Source organism: Nycticebus coucang, chromosome 4, assembly GCF_027406575.1.
Source record: "Nycticebus coucang isolate mNycCou1 chromosome 4, mNycCou1.pri, whole genome shotgun sequence".
Lineage (NCBI taxonomy): Eukaryota > Metazoa > Chordata > Mammalia > Primates > Lorisidae > Nycticebus > Nycticebus coucang.
In genome coordinates, this window is record NC_069783.1 from 137,811,920 (window position 1) to 137,831,998 (window position 20,079).

The 20,079-nt window shown below is 42.6% G+C and overlaps 1 protein-coding gene across 1 annotated transcript in view; it reads left to right on the forward strand.

The window, feature by feature from the left end:
* The first annotated feature begins 596 nt into the window (after nucleotides 1-596).
* SLC5A4 (solute carrier family 5 member 4) overlaps nucleotides 597-20,079 on the forward strand; it is a 74,169-nt gene continuing 54,686 nt past the window's right edge. The window contains exons 1-6 of the mRNA XM_053588465.1: nucleotides 597-747; nucleotides 1,752-1,823; nucleotides 4,102-4,206; nucleotides 6,493-6,552; nucleotides 8,819-8,923; nucleotides 16,989-17,094. Coding sequence (XP_053444440.1) covers nucleotides 613-747; nucleotides 1,752-1,823; nucleotides 4,102-4,206; nucleotides 6,493-6,552; nucleotides 8,819-8,923; nucleotides 16,989-17,094 — 583 coding nt within the window. The 5' untranslated portion in view covers nucleotides 597-612. The remainder of the gene's footprint in view (nucleotides 748-1,751; nucleotides 1,824-4,101; nucleotides 4,207-6,492; nucleotides 6,553-8,818; nucleotides 8,924-16,988; nucleotides 17,095-20,079) is intronic.

Below are 20,079 nucleotides of genomic sequence, written 5' to 3' on the forward strand. Positions count from 1 at the left end.
CACTTCCACTTCTCACCCATTTCTGACCATTTTTCTTATTAAGTCATAACCACATAGATCTTGTATACATTAATGCATTTATGGGGTCGAATGTGCTGATTTTATTTGCAATTTGGAATGCTTATGTCGAACTAGTTAATATATCCTCCACCTCATTTACTTAATTATTGTGTTAAGACATTTATACTCTATACTTAATAGATTAGATTGTACCCTTGCAATATGCACCATAGCGTAGGTGTGGTCCCACCATTTACCGTCCCTCCATCAAACCTCTCCCCTTCCATCCCCCTCCTCTTCCTTCCTTCAATCCTGGGCTATAGTTGTGATTTATCTTTCATATGAAAGTGTAATTGTAAATTGGTTTCATGAGATACTTTACTAAGTAGAGTATGTTCCAGCTCCACTCACCTCTCATTCTCACACTCTGCCTAGGCCAACACTGGCCGCTGAAGGGCCAGGATATCAGCACTTCACAGGTGAGGTTTAAAGGTCCTGGTGCCCAGGAGTTGGTTCTGATATCTCGCCCAATCTGCCTAAGGCTGATGATTAACCCAGAGCTTATATAAAGACAGGGTCATCCCCAGGACAGAGAGAGCACCTCCTGCAGCCATGGCCAGCACGCTAAGCCCCAGTACCGTGCCTGGGACCCCAGATCCACCCGCATTGTCGGAGCGCATCCAAAACCCAGCAGACATCTCTGTGATTGTCATCTATTTTGTGGCAGTGATGGCTGTCGGGCTGTGGGTATGTGGAAAAACAGTGGGCTTTCAGGGTGGGCACAAGCTTCGATGGGAGGGAAAGGTATGGTGTGACAAAGCTGAGACAAGACTAAGAGCTTTCACAAATGTCTCTCTATTGGAACCGTTTTCTTGTGTGTGACAGAAATAATGCTTACACCAAGTATATTCTCCTGACAACCCCACTGTGTGAATCTATCTGTTCAGAGTCCCCAGCATCCTGGCATATTAGATATAAAGGAGTAAAGTCTTGTTCACGCATTTCTTTTACCTTCTTTTGGTGTTTGCTCAGTATCTCACGTGGTTGGTAGGACGCTTGATCCACTCTTTCATTTGAGAAATTAGTTTGAGGCCGCAAACTTTCTTCTAAGCTCAGGTGTAGCCATCTCCCACATAGTTCAAGTCAATGAAAATAAACAACCCAATGTACTCAGCCCTACCATGAAACTAATTTGGGGCTCTCACATGAAAGCTATAACCCAGTTACAACCTAACAATAGGGGGAAGTGGGAAAGGGAGGGGAGGGCGGGGGGAGGTGGGTAGAGGGAGGGGGATTGGTGGGATCATACCTGTGGTGCATCTTACAGGAGTATTTGCAAAACTTGGTAAATGTAGAATGTAAATGTTTTGGCACAGTAACTGAGATAATGCCAGAAAGGCTATGTTAACCATTGTGATGAAAATGTGTCAAATGGTCTATGAAGCGAGTGTATGATGCCCCATGATCATATCAATGTATACAGTTATGATTTAATAAAAAAAGAAAATAAACAGAGCGATTAGGACAGAAGTTGGAGAATGTGATTTCTCAAGTTCTTTCCGACCCACATTTTATGAAACTGTGATTTTTAAGTCCTTCTTAAAAAGGATGCCACATCACAGAATCCAGGAAGACTTTTCTCTCTGGAAGGGTGCTGGAAAAGCCACCCCTGTCAGCACCCTGGCCACAGCATCTTGGCTGTCTTGGCCTCTACCATGGTGTGACCTTCCCCTGTCTTCCCTTCTGTTCAGGCGATGCTGAGGACCAACCGGGGCTCTGTGGGAGGCTTCTTCCTGGCTGGCAGAGATATAGCCTGGTGGCCGGTAAGTGGGCCAGAGTGTTCTGGGTGTGGGTTTAAGAGTGACTATCAAAAACATTCGGGATGTGGTCATTTCTGATGTACAATGGTAACCTACTTGCTGGTGGTTCTTTTTCCTAAATCCCTGACCTCATGTCTCTGTCCCATCATTCCAGTAAATGACATACGGTATGTCACCACTCAGGAGAACAGGGTTAGTCTGGCAATTAAAAACACCCTTCAGTTCAGCTCCATCTCGTATTTTCTTCCCCTACTCCCCCTCCAGAGTTCTCTCCCTGTCTCCTTTCGAGCCCCAACCTTGTTCCCAGTCCTGAGCTCAACCTCCCCATCTTTATGTCGTCCTCCATCAATGCCTGGCTCAATCCCTCCCTCGCCTGAGGTGCCTCCCAGCTCACTCCAGCCTGCCTGGGGTTTCTAGTTCTTCTGTCTTATGCAATTATCATTAGTAGGTGGTATTCTGGGATGGCGCTAGAGGTGATGTATCTCTAACTCTTGCCAAGTGGGTGTTCTCCTTGCTGGGTTTCGATGTGTGATCCACTCAGCCAAAGTCCCACAGCGGCCGAGGCCGCTTCTTCCTCTCAGAACCTGGAATGTGTCAGTGCTGGGTTGGATAGACAGTGTGGGTGCTCAGTAAATGCTTCCTTCGCAGATCTGCTGATTAATTTTCTAAATATTAATAATTTAAAGGGAAGTGGAGATTGTCTGGGGTGATTGCAACAGACCAATTGCAAGGTCAAAATGAATTTTTAGGCTCAGCGCCTGTAACTCAGTGGGCCACATACACAAGGGCTGGTGGGTTTGAAGGCCTGCTAAACAACAATAACAAAAAAATAGCCGGGCACTGTGACGGGCGCCTGTAGTCCCAGCTATGTGGGAGGCTGAGGCAAGAGAGTCGCTTAAGCCTAAGAGTTAGAGGTTGCTGTGAGCTGTGACACCACAACACTCTGCCAAGGGCAACGTAGTGAGACCGTGTCTCAAAAAAAATAAAAATGAATTTTTATTTGGAGCGCCCAATCAGACATTGCCTTCTCAGGGCTGGCTTGTGAAACATTCAAGTCTCAACCCACCCCAAAGCCACAAAACAGCTCAATTTCATCTCCTGAGTCAATCCCCAAATATATGACTAGAAAAGGTGATTTTACAGAAAGTCAAAAATGTAGGAACAGAAGAAGCACTGCAGGGTTCTGCACCCCAATTCTGTTCTGCCAGGACTGGTATTCATCCATGGCCATTCAAGAGATCTAGGTAGGCCTGGTGTAGTGGGGCTAGGATCACATCTGTAATCCTAGCACTTTGGGAGGCCAAGGTGGGAGGATCACTTGAAGCCTGGATTTCAAGGCCAACCAGAGCAAGAGCAGATCCAATCTCTATAAAAAAATAGAAAAATTAGCCATGGTGGTACATGTATGTAGTCCCAGCTACACAGGAGGCTGAGGCAGAAGGATCGCTTGAGCCCAGGAGTCTGATGTTGCGGTGAGTTGCAATGATACAATTGTACTCTAGCTTGGGCAACAGAGTGAGATTTAGTTTCAAAGAGAAATGAAAAGAAAGAAAAACAGCAGGCAATGTCCTGGAAAGGGAGATGAATGAAAAGAGAGTCCCATCACTGAAAGGACAGACAAGTTCTCCCTCCCACTTAACTTCGGGATCTTTGAAGCTGATTAAAAGGGCAAGAACTGATGGGAGGTCTGGCAGTTCTTGGCCAAGGACAGGCTCAACTCAGAGCATGTAGGTAGATAAACCAATGTTTCCCTCATGCAGGGCTCAACAAGCGTTTCTGTAAAAGACTAGCGGTGGGATTACTTTAGAGATTACAGGCCTTATAATCTATTGCAACCACACAACCCTGTCGTTGTAGGACAAAAGCAGCCATAGCCAAGATGTAGATACTGAAATTTGATTCATATAATTTCACAATTTCACATTTCACCAAAAAAAAAAAGTATTATTTAGATTTTTAGCCATTTCCTAATCCTTCAGAAATGTTTTTTAAAAAATTCTTGGCTGGGTGGTGCCTGTGGCTCAGGGAGTAGGGTGCCGGCCCCATATACCACAGGTGGTGGGTTCAAACCCAGCCCTGGCCAAAAACTGAAAAAAAAAAAAAATTATTGGCTTATGAGTCATACAAAAACTATTGATGGGCAGGATTTAGTCCACGAGCCATAGTTGGCTGACTCCTGTTCTAAGGAGTAGAGGTTGAAACTTCACAACATGTATCTGTTTTGAAGAAGTCCGATTTGGCTCTTTTAATTCTAACCCTAGTACGTTCTCTTGCGTTCCAGATGGGAGCCTCTCTCTTCGCCAGTAACATTGGCAGTGGCCACTTCGTTGGGCTGGCTGGGACTGGAGCATCCTCGGGAATCGCCACTGTGACATTTGAATGGCATGTAAGTGACATCACAGGCTTTTTCCTTTAAATCAAACCCATAGCCAGTGTTTTAGTCTTTTATCCTGCTATTCCAGAATACCACAGACTGGGTACATAGTGTTTTATAAAGAACAGAGGTTTATTTCTTACAGTTCTGGAGGCTGGGAAATCCGAGGTTGAGGGGTCTGTGTCCGGTGAAGGCATTCTTGCTGTGTTATCCCATGGTGGAAGATGGAAGGTGGATAGAGAGAGAGGGAGAGAGAGAGAGAGTTGAACTCATCCTTTTATCAGAATAATAAAGGGGTTTTATTAAACAGAAGAAGGAAACCCATTCCCTCACTGATCCCCTCATGAAGGCAGAACCCCCATGACCCAATCCCCTTTAGAACATCCCATCTGTCAGCACTGAGGATTAAGCTACCAACACATGAAATTTCAAGTACATATTCAAACCACAGCATCCACGTATTTGAATCAAACCCATAGCCCAGGTTTTCCTGGGAATCCATGTAGGATGCACCGCTCTTCAGTCTGATTTCTGTTTTTCCTTCTCCTAGTCCACTCCAGTTGGGTCTACAGTTGGGTCTACAGCCCTCGGTGGCCCCATTCTGCCTGGCCTATTCCAGTCACATTATTACTCACCTCTAAGCTTTCTTTTTTTTTTTTTCCTTAATCAGATATTATCCTATGTACTCAATTTTGATATGAGGACAATTAATGACAATTAAGGTCACTGTGGGGGTGCAGGAAGGGGAGAGCGGAGAGAGAAAGGAGGAGGGAGGGGTGGGGAAAAGAAGAGCAGAGAGACGGAAGGGGGGGTGGGGCCTTGGTGTGTGCCACACCTTTTGGGGGCAAGACACAATTGCAAGAGGGACTTTGCCTAACAAATGCAATCAGTGTAATCTGACTGTACCCTCAATGAATCCCCAACAATAAAAAAAAAAAGAAAGAAAGAAAAAAGGAATGTCATTTCTATATGATTCAATCCCTGCTTTCACTTGATCTCCTTAACCACCTTAATTCTCGCTTTCTTATCTCTTCCCTGAGCGGTTACACTGTGTGTCCAGCTCCAAAGTAGACACAAGAAATTTTAAAAATTTAAAATTAAAGCAACGGCTCCTTTTTGGGGGGAGCTTCCATTCCAGGGGGAAAGACAGATGGGCATTCACTGGAGTGCAGAGAGCACAGGAGGGAAGCATATGCTGAGGACTGAGGGGGTCACGGAGGGACACACACCACAGGCCATGGGTGGTGGGCTCGGCACGTGTCCGGGAGCCTCCTGGTGTGACACCAGAGGAAGAGGAGACATTGTCCAAGTGGGGCCTGACCATGGCGGTGACTGTGGAATAAGAAGTGAATGACTGGGGAGGTAGTAGGCAGAATCTACAGGAATGTGTGAGTGAGTTCCTAGTTGCTCTATTCTCATTCCAACAATAGAAGCTGTGTCTTTAGTGGGTTATAGTAAACAGTTAAACAGACCACCCCTGGGTGGACTCAGAAAGTGACCTGAGTCATCATAAATGCCTGTGCCCCTCTCTTATTGAGGATTTTTGCCCCTACTTTTAGTTTAGTAGTATCGGGGACTCCAGAATGGCCCCAGCCTGCAGACGTGCCCTAGGGCCAGAGTTTTGTTCTGATAATGCCTCGCTCACCAGCATGAAGTCAGCCTCCAGAGGCATGGACAGAATGACCTATGGCCCAAGTGAGCAAGATTATCAGGCTGCAGAGAACTCAGCTACTGCTCTTTCAGCCTGTGACCTTGGGCTTCCTTACTCTCCATAAGGCTTGGAGTTTCCCCCTTGATGACATAGAAATAACTGTTTATCTTATCTGCCTGCCCTGGTTGTTCTGAGAGCAGCACAAATGTGCAGATGCTATGTCAACATTGTATCTTAATGCTGGATTCTATTATTATCATTATATGTTCAAGACCTGGAGGCACTGGGGATATTCTTCTACCGCCAAATTTATTTCTCATAGCTTCATCACTAGGTTTACTGTTTCTGACATTCAAGAAAAGTTCCTTTTGACAAAGATTGTATGATCTTCCAGTGGTCCAGCTGAGATCAGATGTCTTATCTTCTGTCCCTTTTTCATGAGATATCTTTTGTCACCTCTGAAGGCCCAGAAAATGGTGATCTCCGAATAACAGAAACAGAAGAAGGAAACCCACAGTCGCCTGGGGATTATAATTGGGGGGGAAAAGCAGATTTTTTTTTCTTTTAGATGCAGTGGTCATACAATGACAAAGTCCATAAGCCAAGCCTCTTTAACACTACTCTTTTTTGTGTGTGCTTTCTTGCAGTCTTCAGTGCTGTTACTGGTTCTAGGGTGGGTCTTTGTCCCCATCTACATCAAGGCAGGGGTGAGTATCCACAGGCATTCTAGGTAAAACTGCCAGGCCTTCATTTATTCATTCATTCTTTAAGTCGAATCATGAAACTGGGGTACTGGGCCAGCCTTTACCTGGATTTTACTCAAAATAAGCAGGATGCAAATATCAAATTCCTTCCTAGAGGGGCTGCCAGTTAGAATGTGGCTAAGGTCAGGTGAGGGATCAGTGGTGGCACTGCATAATGACCACCATGGTGGAGGTCATCTTCGTACAGGGACACTGAAGGTGGGCCACCCCCCAAACTCCAAGAAAACTTTCTCAGGGTGATCTAAGTTGAGCCTTGAGGGATAAGAGTCATCTGTGTGGATAGGACAGTTGGATCAGGCTTGAGGGATAAGAGTCATCTGTGTGGATAGGACAGTTGGATCAGGCTGGTGCAGAGGCTCACGCCTGTAATCCTAGCACTCTGGGAGGCCGAGGCGGGTGGATTGCTTGAGCTCAGGAGTTCGAGGCCAGCCAAAGCAAGAGAGAGACCCCCGTCTCTAAAAATTGCCAGGTATTGTGGAGGACACCTGTAGTCTCAGCTACTGGGGAGGCTGAGGCAAGAGGATGGCTTGAGCCCAAGAGTTTGAGGGTGCTGTGAGTTATGATGCCACAGGATTCTAGCAAAAGCGATAAAGTAAGACTCTATCTCAAAAAAAAAAAAAAAAGAAAGAAAGAAGAAAAGAAAAGAAAGGTTGGATCATGGAGTATTACGGAAAACAATATAAGTAACCTGAAAAATCGTAAAAGGTCTTGAAGTATTTGGAAGCCAAGTAAAATTACAGTTAAAATCTAGAGTGCCCAGGGTTTCTCAATCTTGGAGCTATTGACATCTTGCACCAGAGAATTGTTTGTTGTGGGACACTGGCCTGGGCATCATAGCATGTTGAACAGCACCCCCGGGATCTCCCACCCAATATCAGGAGTACCAGCTATTTTCACAAGTCTGCTGTTGGGAGTTAAAATGTTAAAAGTCACCACCTTTGAGAAACCATTGCTCCAGTATCATTCTCCCCCAGATGTCTGGGCTTGCATTTATACCAATGCACAAAGTGCTGCCAGGTTGTTCTCAAGAATGGCTGCCAACAGCTGTGACCTTGCTGATAACTACTAACGTCAGGGTTCCCATTTTCTCAAATCCTCACCCATGGCATTTTCCTTCATTCTATTCTTTGCCATTCTTATGGTTGTCATTTCATTGTTTACCTAGGAATAGGATATACTACAGCCATGGTGGGGGCCCCTCAACCCAGGTATAGCCAACCAACTGGGGCCACTGCCCTGTCTCTCTGAGTCTGGTGCCCGCATTTATTCCTTTTGCTGTTATCGTTTAGGCCAGTCATTTTTCAACCTTTTTTTTAATCTCAGGGCACACTTGAACCTATAGTTAAACTTCCGCAGCACGCTTAAATTATGCTGATCAAAAACAAGAGTAAAAAAAGAATAAACCTACTGTGCTTTGAACTTGTTTAAAAAAAATGTAATTGATGATTTTTAAAAATTTTTAGAGCATACCTAAGAACCTGTCATCATGGTACACCAGTGTGCTGTGGCGCACCAGTTGAAATCACTGGTTTAGATCACAGGTGCTATATTCCTGCGGTGATTCCTGGATTGAGGGGGCTCAGGGGCAATCCTTCTGGCTAGCTCCCTATGGGTCTCTATATATTCTCCCTCTGCTCACCCCTTTCCTTACACTTTCAAACTTGAACAAGCTCTGCTAAAAAATGCTGTCTTTGGTGCAAGAGCTCATGCACGTGTTCTTAAGCATCTGTCAGTCTTTCCAGTTTCTGGTCCACCAGGAGTTCCCCTTCTTGTTTTTGATGATATTATGTAGATACTTACTTGACCTCCTTTTATCCTGAGGCAGACCTACTCGTGGGCTTAATCTGCTATGAAGAACCCAGAAAGCTGCACCTTTTACGCAATCTGTCACAAAGTCACTCTCACACTTCATTGGCCATCACCACAGATTCTTCTCTCCAGGATATTCAGAAACATTGTCATTTGCTAACGGTCACACATCTTGCAAACACTTGACCTGGGAAGAGATCCCAAGGTCGTCTGACTCTTATGCCTGTCTGCATGTTCAATCCAGCATTGCCAGTTTCCCCAGGGGCCATGATTTCCTCACCTCCCCGTCCCCCAGGTGCCAGGAACAGCACTTAACTGCTCACAGGCATTTGGTAAATGTTGTATAATCTGACTGTGCAGAGCTCTGCAAGCGAATCCCTGTCAACATCTGTCCCTGCAGGTGATGACCATGCCGGAATATCTCAAGAAGAGGTTTGGTGGGAAGCGACTCCAGGTCTATCTTTCTGTCCTCTCCCTCTTCATCTGTGTGGCTTTGAGAATCTCGGTGAGTTCATTGCTTCCTGGCATTTTAGCTTCAAGAGGTTTCCTGATGGGGCCAGAGTGCTGAGATCAGAGAGCTGGGGGTGTAGACTATCAACAGCCTTTAAGGGGTCTCACTAGCAAGTCTTAATGGGAGGGAGAAAGGAGCTGCAGAAACCTATGTTCACTGCGTTGAGTTTCCAGCATGAGAGGCTGCAGAGTGAATGTCTACCCTCCCTCATCCAGGCTATGAAGACTTGGATGTACAGAAAGAAAATGTCTCCTTGAAGCAACACAGCTGCTTAGTAGCGAGGAGGAGGACTTCTCTGATCTCCTGCCTTTTCCACTGCACAACCACCTTTTTATCCTTTCTCAGAGCCAATCCAGGTTTATATTTTCATTTTCAGTTTGATTATCTGACACGTAAATGAGTACACTTTATTGTTATCGTGACTTTTCTCAAGTCTAACTATTTTATCTCAGACAGCACCTGTAAAAGCAGATGTCACAAATAAGTGTTAAAAGAATTTAAAAGTTTTCCAAAATGTATATCGTTTAGAGATAATCAGGGATGAAAGAAAGGAATTTGAAGACTCGGCAGCACACGTGTAGTAAACAAAGGCAGAGTAAGTCGTTTGCTCCTGTGTATTGGTGACTAACGAAGTAATCTCAAGTTTACAGTCCAGGCAGGTGTCTCAATATCCGTGAGAGAAAAGCTGACCTTTACCATTGCTCTTCTGTTGAGCTGAGTTGTTGAAAGTGATCTGGCTGCTCAGATTAGACAGCATTAGCCTTCCTAATGCAACGTGAGCATTTCCCAGCACTTCCTGTTGAACTCTGTGTTTAGGGTGACAAAGATTCCTGAGCAACAGGAGTTCCTGGCTAAGGAGATAACAATTCTACACATGAAATAATTAGCCTTTTGTGACAATACACAAAAATTATGTGAGAATTGGTGCTGGACAAGAATTTATGGACAAGTACAGGAGAAGCCCTTTGCACACCCAGGAAAGGGGATGGTCCTTTCTGGATGGAACTGGAGGTTGTCCTCACAGAGGAGACACCTGAACAGTTCCTGGGATGAGGAGGTTAGGGGAGGCAGAGGGAAGCAGAGGAGCCCACAGGTGTCAGGGCTTTGTGCCCACATGTTCCTCAGGTGGGCTGGGCTTGCTCATCTCCCAGCTCTCCTCCAGCTCTGACACCTATAGCTTTATGGCTCCAAAGAGCATGAACAGATATGGAGACAGAATGACAGGTGCCAAAGGGGCCCCTGAAGGTTGCAGCCTCCTGCAGTGGGGGGGGGGGGGTTTCTGGTGGTGTACAAGGGCTGGAAAGTCAGTGAGCTGGGCGGGTGGGGTGCAGCGAGGCCAGGAGGGTGACCTGTAGTGTCTGTGGTTGGGCTGGAAAGATTCCCCAGCAGGAGGACATTCTCACCTGCAAGGTTTCATATTACATGATATTAACAATGATTAATCTTAGACATGACCTTCTGTGTACTTCCATACTCTGATAACAGATTCTGTCCTGGTTACTTATCAGACAGATAATTGCCCCTCTATGTAGACTGGTAAAAACGAGACAGCTGTAAATGTAGAAGAATGCGGGTGTGCATGAGTGGCACCAGTTGTAATGTCCCCTTTGTCATTTCTGATAGTTTATTAGATCTTCCCTCTTCTTTACTTGCTTAGTCTTAGATAGAAGTTTATCAATTTTTGAGAACCAACTTCTCATTTCATTGATATTTTTGCATTTCCTTTTTTGGTCTCTATTCCATTCAGTTCTTTTCTGATCTTTCTTATCTCTTTTCTTTTGCTGCTCTTGGTTTCTAGTTCCTTCAGGTGCATAGTTAGGTTGCTAAACTTTCTGCTTTTTTTTTTTTTTTTGATGTAGGAATTTAATGCTATAAATTCCTCCCTCTTATTGCATTTGTTGTAACCCAGAGATTTGGCGTGTTGTGTTTCCATTTTCATTCATTTCGAAACATTTTTTTAATTTCCCTCTTAATTTCTTCCTTAATCCAGTGATTATTCAGGAGCATGTTGATTTTCATACATTTCTATAGTTTCTGAAGTTCTTCTGGATATTGATTGCTGGTTTTATTCCACTGTCATCTGAGAAGATACTTGCTATGATTTTTTTTTTAATTTAATGGAAACTTGTCTTATGGCCTAACATATGGTCTACCTTGGAGAATGGTTCATGTGCTCATGAAGAAATGTATATTCTGCAGTCATTGGGTAGAATGTTCTCTTAACATCTGTTAGGTCTATTTGGTCTAAAGTCCAATGTAGATGATTTTTCTTATGTTGTGAATGGGGTCTTGATGCCCACCACAAATTTTGCAGTCTACCTCTCTCTTTAGGTCTAGTAATATTGTTTTATGAGTCTCGGTTCCCCATTGATGGGTACATATATATTTAGAATTGTTATTTCTTCTTGCTAACTGACCCCTGTATCATTGTATAATGGCATGTGTCTTTACTGTTTTTGATTTCAAGTCTGTTTTATCTGCTATGAGTATAGCCACTCTTGCTAGCTTTTGGTCTCTATTTGCATGAACTATCTTTTTCCACCCCTTCGGTTTCAGTCTCTATGTGTCTTTACACCAGCCCACAAGTTCCTCATAGGCAACATGTAGGTGAATCATGTTTTCTATTCATTCAACGAGTCTATACCTTTTAAGTGGGGTGTTTAATCCATTTACATTGAAAGTTAACACACGTTTTGATATGTGAGGCTTTATTTCCGCCATTTTGTTGACTATTTTCTAATTGTTTTCTAAATATTTTGTTTCTTTTTTTTCTCTTTTTGTCTTTATAGTTTGGTGGAATTCTGCTATGCCATGCTGCCCTTTGATTCCTTTCTCTGCCTCATCTGTGTGATTGCTTTACCAATAAACTTTATATACTGTCTTGTGTTTTCATTATGGTCATATCATCCTTTTGTTTCCAAGTTTAGGACTCCTTTAAGAATTTCTTGTAGGGACAGTCTAGTGGTGAATTACCTCTGCATTTACTTGTCTGGGAAAGATTTTGTTTCTCTTTCATTTATAAAGTATAATATTCTTGCTGGGGATAGTATTTGGGACTAGCGGGGGCAGGGGGTTTCTCCACCACTTTGACTCTGTCATCCATTCTCTTCTGGCCTCTAACGTGTCTTCTAGAAAATTCTCCTGTGAATCTTATGAGGTTTTCTTTTTTGTTTTGTTTTTAATTTGGGACACAGTCTCACTCTGTCACCTTGGCTAGAGTGCTGTGGAATCATAGCTCACAGCAACCTCAAACTCCAAACCCCTCCAATAGAGGGTTGAGCAATCCTCTTGTCTCAGCCTACCCAGTAGCTGGGGCTACAGGTGTGCACCACCATGCCTGGCTAGTTTTTCTATTTTTAGTAGAGATGGGGTCTTTCTCTTGATCAGGCTGGTCTTGAACTCCTGAGTTTAAGCAATTCAACTGTCTCAGCCTCCAGAGTGCTTAGATCACAGGCATGAGCCATCATGCCCAGGCTTATGAGGTTTTCTTCATGGGTGATCAGATGCTTTTATTTTGCTGATATTAGAATGTGTTCCTTCATTTTGACTTTAGACATTCTGATTATTATATACCATGGAGAATTTCCTTTTTGCATTGTATTTGCCTATGGGTCATTGAGTCTCTGTTTGGAATGTCTAAATCTCTTGCTATACTTGTAAAGTTTCATCTGTTATTTTGTTAAATGGTTTTATAAACCTTTTTATTTCCCTTCACCCTCCATAATATTGGCAATTCATAAGTTGAGTCACTTTATATAGTCCCAAATATTTCAAAGACTTTGTTCATTCTTTTATTCTTTTTTTTTAATTTTTTTGTCTGACTAGATTATTTCAAAAGACTTTTCTTAAAGTTCTGAAATTCTTTATTCCCCTTGATCTAATTATTGTTAAAGCTTTCTAACGTAGTTTGTATTTCCTTCAACAAATTTTTTGGTTTCAAAATTTGTCTGATTTTTTAAAAATATTTATCTTCTGATAAATTTCTCATTCATTTTCTGAAATGATTTTATGAATTTTCAGTATTAGTTTTCAGATTTCTCTTGCATCTCCTTCAGCTTCTTTAAAATCAATATTTTGAATTCTTTAGTTGGTAGTTTAAGGATTTATTTTTGGTTAAGATCTATTGCTGGAGAATATTGTGTCATATTACCTTGCCTTTTATGTGTGTGTATGTGATTCCTATGTCTTTACCTTGGTTTCTATGCATCTGGCTAAACAGTCACTTCTTATTTTTTTAATTTACTTTTGTTAGGAGAGGGGAACTTTTTCTTGCAGATGTGTCTATGGTATTTGTTAAGTAGGGCCCTTGGTTTTGCCTTTGGGTATGTGCAATAGTGAAGACTTTGTATGATTTCTTTGGCTACACATAACATTAATGGTATTTGAGTTTTCCTCAGTGTTTTAGTGTGCAGTTATTGGTGGGGATGGTGGTAAAATTGTGCTGTGGTCTGGAATGCCAGATTGAGGATGTCTTTAGGTTTCAATGGTAGCAATAATGGGCGAAGCATGTCTATTCCTGTTACCTGGGCCAGTGTATGCTGGCACCTGTGTTGCTGGTTCTAATAAGGTTGACTCTTGGGCCCTCTGAGTGTCTCCTAAGGATGCCAGTTATAGTATCAGTGTACCATGTGAGTTAGCAGGCTTTCAAGCTCCTGGGCAGCCAGAGTGGCATGGGCAATGGCAGTAGCAGTGGTCATGATATGTTCATCTAGCTCCCAAGCACTGTGCTCTTGTGTTGGCAGTAATTTCAATAGGCCATGTGGGTCAGCCTACAGGTCAGTAGGTGGCATTTGCAGGAGAGTCAGCTACATGGTAGTGGTAGGATGTTTATGCCCAACTTCTTTTTCCCAAGAGAAGTGTTCATGTGTAATGTGGGTAGTTGGTCTGTGGAACACTCAGAAGCCAGCATCCCACACTTTGTCTGGGGTTCAGGGGCCAAGCCAGGCGCAGCTGGACCGAGCAGGCTTGCACTCAGGCTCCCCAATGTTGAGTACATGCACTGGCCTTTATGAGGACATGGCATAATACTCAGGCCCCTTGAAAAATGTGTGGGTGAGGGTAACCACTGCTGCACTGAGGTCTTGCCATGGGGAAAGTGTGATGGTCTCTGTACCCACAGCTTTGGCCACAGGAGTAGTTCTTGCATCTATGTCATTCTCCAGTCCTAGTTGGGCTCCCACTGTCTGCCTTCTCAGCTACAGCAGCTGACCCAGTTATTCATTCAGTCCAGGCAATTTATACCTAGTCTATAACTCAGCCCTGGGCTATAGGAACTGCTGCCCACACAGCTCAATCCCTACCCTCTTCTGCTCAGGTCCCAGGGAGAGGGAGTGCCCACTTCCAGCACCCATGGCTATAGATCAGGCGTCCTCAAACTTTTTAAACAGGGGGCCAATTCACTGTCCCTCAGACCATTGGAGGGCCGTACTATAGTTTTAAAAAAAAAAACTATGAACAAATTCCTATGCAAACTGCACATATCTTATTTTGAAGTAAAATACAAAACGGGAACAAATACAATTCACACCACTTCATGTGGCCCGCAGGCCGCAGTTTAAGGACACCTGCATGTAGACCATACGTGTTTCTCAGACCTGGTTGTCAGAGCCTATCCCTCACTTGAACCCCACTTCCATAAGCACTACCTGAGTTTCCCTAATAGCTAGGACTGACACTGCTGGTTCCCAGGGCTATGCATTTTCTTAGGAACTAGGATCAAGAATAGTATCTTATACCAGCTGCTTAGGTCTCAACAAAAGGCACAGGGTACTACCTACAGCAGGTCCTTCTCACAGCCTTGTGGCTGCTCTCTGACTTAAGTACAGGCCATGGGAAGTTCAGGGTACCCTCTCATGGCCTGGATTGTACAATTCCTCAGTGGAGAAGGGGATACTTACTCATTCTTTTCCATACTGAGGATTCACTAGTGATGACCACTGGTCCCATCCAGTTATGCGCTGCCTTTTCTTTCTTCTCTTGCTATTTTCTTTCTTATTCCTAGATTTTAAAGCTTCCTTTCGCTTTTCTGTTGAAGTCCAGTATTCTGTCTTGAATAATGTATTCCAAGAGTGATCATCTAGACATTATTTTAGTTTCTTTAAGTGGATAAGGTGTTTTGGAAATGCTTCTAGTCAGCCACCTTGAAAAATAAAAAAACCATGTTTAGATATGTATAGATACACAAATGCTAATCATTGTGTTATAATTGCCTATAGTATTTAGTACAGTAACATGCTACCCAGGTATATAGACTAGGAGCAATAAGACATAATATATAGCCTAGGTGTATAGTCAGCTATACCATCTAGGTTTACTTAAATACTCTATAATGTTCTTATAATAAGAAAATCACCCAAGGACACAATTCTCAAAATGTATCCCCATGATTAAGAGATGCTTTGCCATCTATTTGACTTTAGCAGATAATATGTCTCCAACATGGGTAAATTTACACTCTTAACAGCTACACATAAAGTTCATTTTGCTTTACTATCAACATTTGGTGTTATCTGAATTCTTTTAAGTTTTAGCCATTCCTATGAGTGTATGCTGATATCCCACTGTGGCTTTAATTTGTACTTCCTTCTATTTCTAGGGATGTTGTGCACCTTCACAGGTAACCATGGGCTATATTCTTGAAAAGTGCCTTCCAAATTTTTTGTTTCATTTTAACACTGATGCAACATTTTTTATCTAATCTACCATTTAAATTCCAATTTTGCCAATTGACCCACAATATCCTTTTTAGTATCTTTTCTTCTCCAGTCTCAAAGTCTCTGGTATTACATTTAGTTACCAAGTGTCTTTAAGTTCTTTTCATCTAGCACATTTCCACATCCTTTTGTTGTCTTTGATGATGTTAATGTTTTGAAGAATAGCAAGCATATCCTACTCTTTCTTAATATAACAGTCTTCATTTCATATTTGTCTGATACTTCCTCATGGTTGGAGTCACATTATGCATTCTAGGCTAGAATACTACATAAGTGATGTTCTGTCCTATTAAAAAGTAGCCTGTTGGAGTCCAGTGGCAATGTTAATTTTGATCTTCTGATCAGGGTTTTATTCCATTTCTTCACTGTATATTTACTGTTTTATTTTTTGCCTGTAACTAATAAGCAATCTGTGATGAGATAGTTGGAATTATTTAAAAATCCTGTTTCTCTTCAAAATTTCACATTAGATTTAACATGCATTGGTGATTCTTACCTGATCGAGTCTTTACTATAATGGCTGCCAAATGACAATTTTCCAATTCTTGCACTCCCTGCATAGTTACCAGTCAGCATCCAGCATACTAAAGGCAAAAGTCCTCCATTCTTCTCTATCTATCTATCTTTGATATAGACTTATGAATTCCTATTCATTATTGGTTTACAAATGAATATTACATATAATTATCTTGATATTCATAGTGTGCCAGATATGGCCCGTGGGAACTCCTTGAACTGACTCCCATATCAAGAAAGTGAAATGCTCCCATTCTTTTGTTAAGCAATTCCTTAAATTTTGTCACAACAATGTGTTCCAGACTCATCTTGTACCAACTTTGTTCTGGGCCTGGAATCATCCATTTTTCTGGGAGATCCCTGGCTCCATTAAGTGGAGAAGGGTATTAGAGACCCTTCAAAAGCTGGATGCTAAATGTCCTCATTGGATTATCTTTTTTCTTGGCCCTTTCAATAGACAGAATTAGGAAATATATGTATATGTGCACACATATAAATATACATACATATATTCACACACATGTATACATTCTGGTGCTGCTGTATACCTACAGACCTATGTTTTTAGAAATTATGAGTTCACATAAACACCTCCAATTGCAATCCATCTCTATAAGGTATTTTATTACCCACAGATATAGAAGAGGGAGTAAAAATCACTTTTGAGGCTTTACTGGAAAGTATTATTCTGGGGACATCTAAGTGGAGTCTTAAAGGACAAGTAGGTGTCTACCAGGAAAAGAAGGAGTAGAAGGAGGAGGAAGAGTGACCAGAGAAGCCAGTGACCTGAAATGTGTGTTTCTTTCCCATGCTGACTATTCTCTTTTCAGTCAGACATCTTTTCTGGAGCCATATTCATCAAGCTGGCCTTGGGATTGGACCTTTACCTGGCAATCTTCATCCTCTTGGCTATTACTGCTATTTACACCATAACTGGTAAGTCTTTTGCATATTTTTCTCAGTCATGCTGCCTTTTGCTAATCTCACCCCCAACTACAATTAGCTACCTCTGTGTTGCCTTGCCCTTGTCACTGTCAGGGTAAGGACACCATTTCATTCCCACTGTGAGATACTGGCACAGCACCAGAGACACAGCTAGAGCAAGTAAAAAAGAATCCTCTTTATCAGATGTGAGCACCTCAATGGAGTAAAATGATGTGGCTGATGGGATGGGGAACTGATGACTTACTTCAGCTCTGTGTTTGGTGCCCAGACTAGCATTTAGAGCCCAGCATATCATCCATATGGAAGGCTGCATGAAATATCAGCTCAGATATGGCACTGAAAAATGCAAGGTAAAGTTCAAATGAACACAGGGTGCTGGGGAGTGGCCTAGGGCCATGAATGGCCCAGTCAGGGGAGAAGAACCAGAGCAGTGGGTTGGTGGTGGGGAGAAGGTATGCAACAATCATCCAAACAGGCTCTCACAAACCAGATATGTCAGTGCAGTGTCTCATGCATACTAACTTACCCAAATTAAACTACATCAGTTGAGTTGGGAAACATAAATAAAAAGTAACAGCTAGAGGGGGGCAGAGCAAGATGGTGTACCAGAAGGATCATTCATCTGAACTCTCCTAGAATAACTGGGGGGAAAAGAGAGAACCCAGCCATACCTGGTGAGGGGACCTTACCCAGAGTTGTAGCTCAGGGAGCACAATGAGGATATGGTGAGCTGGATACAGCATATGATCCAGAGTGGTGGAAATCTGATGAATTAGGCAAGTGATTGTGACCCACTTGGACCAGGTGGCCCCCCACGGAGGTCAAGGACAGGAGGAAGCCTTTCTGGAGCTTTCAGGTGTTGGGGGAAGCTGTGCATTGAGTGGAAAGTTTAGAAGAGTGGGCAGACTCAAACAGTAAACATATATGACTACAAATTCAAGTGGATTTTCCATAGGTTTGGTGGCTGGTGAGGCAGCTATACTAAGAAAGTCTCAGTGACCAGGGGGCTGCCACTGTGGGAAGGTCATCAGAAGGTCTTAGGAGGGTTCTAAAGCATGGCCGTTTTAATTCCACCTTCTGGGATCATACTTCCACTATTGGGACAGGCTGAGGGACTCTTTCACCCCATGGGAACTTGGGTCAGGGGGCACTGTGAGACCTGAACCTGAAAGATTCTTCTCAGCTTTAAGATCCCACCATGGCAGGGTCTGAATGCTGAGGAAACAATCAGGCAACCACTGAAGGTAACTAACTTTGGAATAAAGACCACAGAGATTGTAGGCTGTGCTCTCTGCCTCCCAAGAAAGCCACACTACCACCTGATATCCTGGAAACATATTGTAACATATTATCATCAAGAGCAAGGATTCCTGATATTTTGGCCACAAGGAAGAGTTTGGCTTTGTTCAGGCTAAGGCCCCTTCAAGATCTAAGCACTGAGACAAGGTAATTTGAAGCAAAGGATGAAGTGAGGAGGAAAAGGAGGTGAACAAGGAAAAAGAACACATGAGGAGGAAACAACAGAAAAATTCAGGCAACATGAAAAACCAAAACAGAGCAACTCTCCCAAGGGACCATGAGGCAGCTACTGCAGAAGACTCCCATCTATGAAGAATTAATGGACTTGACAGAAATGGGATTTAAAATATGAATGATAAAGACAATAAAAGGAATGGACAAGAAAATGAAAAGACAGAACCAAAAGTCAGATGAGAGATACATAGAATAAAAAAAAGGATATGGCAAAGCTTAAGGAAATGAAGGAGACAATCAGAGAAAGTAAAGATGCAGTAGAAAGTATCATAAATAGGTTAGACCAGGCATCCTCAAACTTTTTAAACAGGGGGCCAGTTCACTGTCCCTCAGACCGTTGGAGGGCCAGACTATAGTTTAAAAAAAAAAAACTATGAACAAATTCCTATGCACACTGCACATATCTTATTTTGAAGTAAAAAACAAAATGGGAACAGATACAATTCATACTGCTTCATGTGGCCCACGGGCCACAGTTAGAGGATGCCTGGGTTAGACCATGGAGAATAAAGAACCTCAGAGTTAGAGGATAAAGTTTTTGAGCTAACTCAGGTAGCCAAAGAGGCAGAAAAGAAGAGAAAGAAAGCAAAACAGGCTCTTAGAGAACTACAAGACTGCATGAAGCATTCAAACATATGAATAATGGGGATTCCTGAAGGGGAAGAAGATTTTCCCAAAGGAATAAAAGTGCTACTAAAGACTATCATAAATGAAAACTTCCCCAGCTTTACTAAAGACCCTGACACATTCCTTTTAGATGGATATCATGCCCCAGTCATCTCAACTCAGACAGAGCTTCTCTAAAACACATTTTAATGAACCTGTCCAAAGTCAAGATGAAACAAAAAAATCTCCAAGCAGCCAGGAGTAAGTTCCAACTGACCTACAGAGGCAGAGTCATTAGGATAACAGCAGACTTTTCAACTAAAACTTTCCAAGCCAGAAGATCATGGTCGTCCATCTTCAACATTCTTCTTTTTTTTTTTCATTTTTAAATGTTAGCCGTGTACATTAATGCAATCACAGGGCACCATGCACTGGTTTTTATATACAATTTGAAATATTTTCATCAAACTGGTTAAGATAGCCTTCCTGGTATTTTCTTAGTTATTGTGCTAAGACATTTATATTCTACATTTAGCAAGTTTCACATGTACCCTTGTAAGATGCACCACAGGTGTGGTCCCACCAATTACCCTCCCTCCACCCATCCTCTCCCCTCCCCTCCCTTTCCCCTTTCCCAATATCTTCAACATTCTTAAACAAAACTACTTTCAGCCCAGAATTTTGTCCTGCTAAACTAAGCTTTAAAGTTGATGGAGAGATCAAATATTTTGCTGATATACAAGCAGTGAGGAAATTCAACGTACGACAATCACTGGAAATACTTAGACCCATTCTCAACACTGACCATCACAATGGACTACCAGCAAAGTAAACACC